The 6,000-nt window shown below is 40.9% G+C and overlaps 2 protein-coding genes across 3 annotated transcripts; one reads left to right on the top strand and one right to left on the bottom strand.

Moving 5' to 3' along the window:
• The first annotated feature begins 45 nt into the window (after positions 1-45).
• On the top strand, positions 46-1,623 carry LOC131886483 (uncharacterized). Its single transcript, XM_059234843.1, has one exon. It carries the CDS (start codon positions 128-130, stop codon positions 1,430-1,432), a length of 1,305 nt encoding a protein of 434 aa, XP_059090826.1. The 5' UTR covers positions 46-127; the 3' UTR covers positions 1,433-1,623.
• LOC131886481 (uncharacterized) lies at positions 1,559-3,469 on the bottom strand. 2 transcript variants are annotated; one of them, XM_059234841.1, is made up of 3 exons: positions 2,664-3,468; positions 1,917-2,580; positions 1,559-1,852 (listed from the first exon to the last, which is right to left on the bottom strand). In XM_059234841.1, the coding sequence occupies exons 1-3, from the start codon at positions 3,366-3,368 to the stop codon at positions 1,581-1,583; spliced, it is 1,641 nt and encodes a 546-aa protein (XP_059090824.1). In that variant the 5' UTR covers positions 3,369-3,468; the 3' UTR covers positions 1,559-1,580. The 2 variants fall into 2 exon arrangements, with proteins under 2 accessions (XP_059090824.1, XP_059090825.1); XM_059234842.1 differs by lacking the exon at positions 1,559-1,852 and having other exon boundaries at positions 1,987-2,174; positions 2,260-2,580; positions 2,664-3,469.
• Between the last annotated feature and the right edge of the window lie 2,531 nt (positions 3,470-6,000).

The following is a 6,000-nucleotide window of genomic DNA, read 5'->3' as shown; positions in this document are numbered from 1 at the left end:
GGAAGAATGGCCCTAAAATCAGCTGTTTGTTATGATTTGGTTTTGGGTGGGTAGAAGATCGGTGGGCGAAGCCCCCAAAAGTGAAAAATTCTTTCCGTATTTACAAGAACTCAGTGTTATTGCCAACATGACCTCTCTCACATTGAAAGGGGGATTCTCGGCCATCAAATTCGGGTTCTCAAGAAACTCTCTTGAAGCGAAGGCATGGCGACTTCTTTACGCCAAACACGTTCATGGAGTGAGCGAGAGACGAGAGGACGGAGAGCCAACTGTCATTCGAGGTTACTGCATTCGAGAAATGAGCGTCTCGAAAACGTCTTATCTGGTTGAATTAACACTAGATGAGGCACGGAGAGTAATCGATAGTCATTGCAATTGTAGGTCGGGCTCAACAGGCCAGTGTAAGCACACAGGAGCTGTTGTCTTATTTGTTAACTCAGAGCGCAATGAGGCGCCCACAGACCGAGCCTGTGAATGGAACAAACCCTCAAACAAGGGTCAAGCTTTGTATCCAAAAGGCGAGACGATTGATTCAATTATTGGTAATCCGGATCCAATGACGAAACGTAAACACCTTGCGCCCAATGCAAATGAGAAGGATCGCATGATTGAAATCATGAAGACAACAGGCCTGGAACAATCCCTGTTATTCCAAGTGCTAATTTGTCACCCAGAACCGAAGGGCGAGGATTGGTTAAAGATAGATGATGCCCATGCGAGGGAAGAAGAGATGCCCTCTTGGGTCAGTGGCTTGTTTGCTAATCCTATTGGAAGGAACCCAGGCCTTTTCGCAACTCAGTCAAATTCAATTGTGACCGTCCGCTCTTTGGAAAGGAGTCTTACTCCACAGGCGCTGGACTTTTATCATTCCAAGGTGAAGGTCTCCAAAGATGACGCCATTACAATCTGTCGTGTCACGATTTTGCAAAGAAAAAGCCCTGCGTGGCACATCGAAAGAGCGTCAAGATTGACGGCGTCAGTAGCTCACAAGGTTGCGAACGGTAAAAAGGAAGAAACCAGGGTCAAGTACTTTACAGCCAAACCTCCTAGCAGCCTGAGAGCCCTTCAATATGGACGTGATCATGAAGAAAAAGCAAGGGAAGTCTTTGAGCATCAGACTGGATTGCGAGTGACAAATGTTGGGTTATGTATTAAATCTAATGAGCCTTGGCTGGCGTGTTCACCAGACGGGCTTATGCAAGAAAATGACGGAAGTATTGCCCTTCTCGAGATTAAGTGCCCCATTTCTTGTGAAAAAGGGGACATTGTTGTTGATTACATTCAAAATAATTCACTTAAGCAACAACATCCGTATTTTACCCAAGTTCAAACCTCACTTTATGTTCTAAATCTTACAAAATGCTATTTCTTTGTATTTAGTGAAGTAGATTCTAAGCTCTTTACCATTGAACGAGATGATTTGTGGCTGTAGAGGACCATCCCTAAATTGGAAAAAATATACTTTAAAGAAATTCTGCCAGCTTTGGCCTTTAAGGCTAACTTGTGATATTTTCCGTGTTAGAAATTGTCCTCCATCACAACAATCTTTAACGACAAATAAAAACGAAGAAAACATGTATTTATTCATTGATAAGATCATTCATTAGATTGCAAAGAAAACAAATCGATACAAGAATTTTGTCAATATCCGGTAACAATGTTTGCTCGCAAAACTGCAAAATTCGAAACATTTTCAAACGCTGAATCTCCCTCTCTACGTGAATTCTAAGAGCAGAGCATTGATAACCATCTCGATTTTGCTTTTCCGACAGTTGAAAATCACCCCTACAAAATGGTGGCATAATGCAAAAGGCACCACGTCTCTCTGCCTCTTCAATAACTTGGGGAAAACCTAAGGGAACATTTCAATTCCGTAACATCATTCTTACTAGACGTGAGTGAGCAATAAAACTTACCTTTATCAGCCAAAATAAGATCCCCAGGTCGGAGAAGCTCCAGGAACCCACTATCAGCAGTAAGATGACAATCAGTCACACGTCCTCCGTAGCATTTGGAAATGAACGTGATAAATCCAGATGGCGCGATACAGATTAAGAATTTCAATGTGTAGGCTGCCTTGTAATTTGAGTAAGACAGAACACTTCCACGAATGTCTGATGGGGCCTCGATCTTCACCTCACTGGCGTCAATGATCCCGGAGCACTTTGGAAATCCTAATTTGAATGAATTAGGCATATTTTTCTTGATTATTGCTTGTGGGATCCAATAAACGAACTTATCACTAAGATGGAACACAACCTTCAGAACTTGAGAAAAAATCTCTGAGGCATATCGGTCGCTGATGGCGAAAATTTTCCCCAAAAAGAAATACGACATGTTATGCTTCAGTTTCACGAAAAACAAAGTTAGCTTCTTTTTGACGGATAACTTGCGACTTGGTACAATCTGTTCTTGGACGCAGAGTAAGACAGTTTTAAAAATTTTCTCCGAGACTCCACAAACTGCTTTGAAGCTCTTGTCCCCCTGAAGATTATCAGCTGAGAAGTTGCTATCGAAATGGTCGTCCAGTTCAGGCTTTGACTTCACATACATTTCATCCGTGGCAACCTCAAATAAAGCCTAAAATTAAGATTGAATTTAATGAATAGATTCATCAATGAGTAAACAGAGTAAATTCCAAAGCTTGAGAGTGTAATACGAACCGGCAGTCCTTGGTCAAAATAGCCAGGTGAAAGCACTTCGCATTTGGCCTCATTGCCTTCCATCGTACATGAAAAGGTGAGACCGCTTCCAATGATAAAATCATGCAGTCCAGAATCAGTCTGGCACCCATTGTCTTTGGTCTGACCCCTCGTGATCATCTTTTCCATCGATAATTTGCGTCTTTTCTCCGCGTACTCTAGAGCCATTGCTCCCTTCAGCCTTTCTTTCCGCCACCCCAACAGACGCTTCTTTTCTAGCAGACTGTTCTCTTCCACTTTAAGCTTCGTCATGTTCGCAGCCAACACATTGATCTCATAAATGTATCTTTGAGCGCGTTTGTCCTGAACTTTTCTCAAATTGATCTCCTTATCTATTCGATTTTGCCTGGCCACAACTCGATCGTAGCGTGATTTGTCGCCGTTGGTTGAGGCTTTGAAATGGTTAGTGGGAAAAATAGTGGGCTTGTAATCAGGATTGGAGATGTCACGTGAAGGCATTCCTTGTAAGAAATGTCGAGAACAAATCCTCGAATGATTGCCCGGGGCCCATTTGGATCGGTCCGGATTAATTCTCTTTACTGATGCAATCCATTGCTCTCTTTGATGCAGATTCTTTTTGGGAAAGCGAAAGAATCCTAGCTTTTCGCCCCCATTTCTTCGTCCGGCCTTAGAAGAGCATCCTACAACGACACAAAAGTGGCCCATGGTGTTCAATGATATTCATCCACAGACTTATTTAAACGATCTTGCCAGCTTCTTTCTCGAAGATATGTTGATCTTCTACCCACCCAAAACCAAATCATAACAAACAGCTGATTTTAGGGCCATACTTCCCCGCAAGGTGTCAGGATTACCTCGCCTACGTATTCATGGATAAGGTTGGGCAACATGTTGAGGCCATTGAGAAAATTTCTAAAATCCTTCTCACTTCGACATTGACGTATTTTTGGGCAAGCCTGTTCCACGTTCTTAGATAATTTAGGTAATCTTAGAATTAATCACAATATTCAATGTTACAAAAGTAAAAGATTATTATTTTTTCTTTCATCGGCTAGAAATACGATTTTTGAAGATATGTTTACAATCCTAATAAGTGCCCTAGTTACGCATTCACTTGAATTTTGAAGACCATATATACAACACCCAATCTTATAGATCTGGGCTTTTCTTGAAGACTCTATTGTACAAAATTAAAACCGGCTTCATTGATGTGTGTGAAATTTGCAAGTGTCAAAAATTTGTATTTTTTGGAAAGGTTTGAGTAAGGTTACACAACATTTTAAACTCTTTTAATGTTATGCAAGAAAGTAAGTGTTGAGAAGAAGGTCTGCCCTGAAGCCCACTGCAATCTTCAGCTGTTCAAATCCGATATCCAAAAGTAGTAAGCTGAATTGTCCACGGACAAGCTCGAGTCCCCTTGCAAGTCCTTAGAGTCCCGAGTCGAGGCCTACATGAAAACAGAGGGCGGAATTTTGGAAAAAATGTATATACGTCTAACATGTTTCTCTACACATGCTTAATTTTTTCAAACCATGCCCGTTTTTGTGCGGACTTCCTTACCGCTACTGGGAAAGGAATGCCCAGCACTTTAAGACGAAAAACTTATTCAAAATGTATGTTTCACTCTGGCTTTATGAAAAGGGTCCGAGAGCTGCTGGAAGACATAATTTCTTCCTTGCTAGTTGAAATACAGCCAACGCTTGACTGTAGACTTCATCATCACTAGATACTTCTTGGCAACCACGCTAAAGCTCGGCTCTCTGCCGAATTCTATTGGTCGGCCAAGCCTTGATCCAAAGAGCCCATACCGTACCCTGCATGTGAACAAGCACTCACTGTCGGTGACTAGTTCCAATTCTTCAATAATATGGAGCTTTGTGTTATCTTTAAGGAAGGTAAAACAATGCGACGTACAAATGGAACCTTTTACGGATGACACTACCACAACTGGGTTTTCAAGCTCCACCGAATCGCATCCGAGATTTTCGACTAAATAGATGAAACCCAGAGCCCATTTTCAGATTCGAGACAATCCAAGCCAATCCCTATCCTGGACAAGCCCGCTTCAAGAAGTCAATTGGTTTTTGGTAAGCGAAGTTCGAAAACGAAATTGATAAAGCTTCGAACCGTAGATGTCTGCTATAAAATCTCGGTCAAAGATTGGTACTTGTTTTGCCTGACAAGCAATACAAGCCATTTATTAGGTTTTTGACAAGCTTGATTTTGGCGCCATAATATTTAACCTCGATGGTAACCTCTTTAGTTTCTTACTTGTCCCTTTCCAGAATGTCCTAGTTGAAATGAACCATTTGCTATGAGAATAACCTGATGAATTGCTGTCAAATTACAATCTGCGAGTATGTACATTCTCAAAAAATATCATGTACGTAAAGTGGTTTTGTTATTTGGTCAGTTGTACCTACCACGCAATTTTAATTCTGAAATTGTGAACTACAGTATTCTTTTTTGTGCTGAACTCACACTGACTCAATTGGTAAATATTTCACTTTTTTGCAGGCTTTCATAAAACCATGATTGTCTTTACTTTACATTCATATAGTATCTACCCAGTAACGAATTAGAGTTTGGGGATCTACGTAGCCTTTGAATATAACATGGTTCAGGAATTTTGATCGGAAACTAAATCTAACGTAAATCCTGCTACTGGATCATCACTTACGTACGTACTCCTTACGAATATTAGAGAGAAGCAAATTGAACAATGAAGGAGCCCGAGAAGGAAGAGTGAGAAGTGGACTTCATGGTTCGAACTAGCCTGGATTCACGACGGCCTGAAGGTGTTCTCAAAACGCTCCTTAAGTCTCTACAGTCACTAGAATTGACCTTAAATCCTGGGTTCGGACATGGCTCATGAATAGCTCTGAAAACGTAGTACAGTATCAGATACCTTTCGTACCTTCTCTTTGATAATCTCTCCCAATAGGAGAGCGCTCTCATTCCTTTAATGTTCCTAGTGAAACACCTTTGAACTTGTTTGACCTTTGGCAAAATTGTTGAGTTAAGTGGAACAATAGACCACTCCAAACAGTAATTCCAGAGGTCTATGGTAGAACCTATGTAAATGAGCGAAGTATGCTTAAGATATGATTTGTTCAGAATTAGCATCGTAATACTTAGCCCTGGACTAATAAAATGTCCTATATATATCTGTTTGGAAAATAACCGCACGTTTGAAAATCTTCCAGCTGGATATGCTCATCGAACTTTCCATTATTTTGGAGGAATACACTGGCTGGCTTACTTTGGCTGAAAATCATAACCTAAAAACAAACTAATTTGACGAAAATCACACAAAATATACTTTGAACCCCTAGTC

This window comes from Tigriopus californicus, chromosome 9 (genome assembly GCF_007210705.1).
Source record: "Tigriopus californicus strain San Diego chromosome 9, Tcal_SD_v2.1, whole genome shotgun sequence".
NCBI classification, from domain to species: Eukaryota; Metazoa; Arthropoda; class Copepoda; order Harpacticoida; family Harpacticidae; genus Tigriopus; species Tigriopus californicus.
Note: the sequence above shows the minus strand (reverse complement) of the source record. Positions and strands in the feature narration are given on the sequence as shown.

Excerpts from the sequence above, each read along its gene's own strand:
- LOC131886483 (XM_059234843.1), top strand. The coding sequence starts at position 128 with ATGACCTCTCTCACATTGAAAGGGGGATTCTCGGCCATCAAATTCGGG.
- LOC131886481 (XM_059234841.1), bottom strand. The coding sequence starts at position 3,368 with ATGGGCCACTTTTGTGTCGTTGTAGGATGCTCTTCTAAGGCCGGACGA. Across the intron at positions 2,581-2,663 it reads ATTTTGACCAAGGACTGCCG|GCTTTATTTGAGGTTGCCAC; the intron begins GTTCGTATTACA and ends TCTTAATTTTAG. Across the intron at positions 1,853-1,916 it reads TCTTATTTTGGCTGATAAAG|GTTTTCCCCAAGTTATTGAA; the intron begins GTAAGTTTTATT and ends ATGTTCCCTTAG.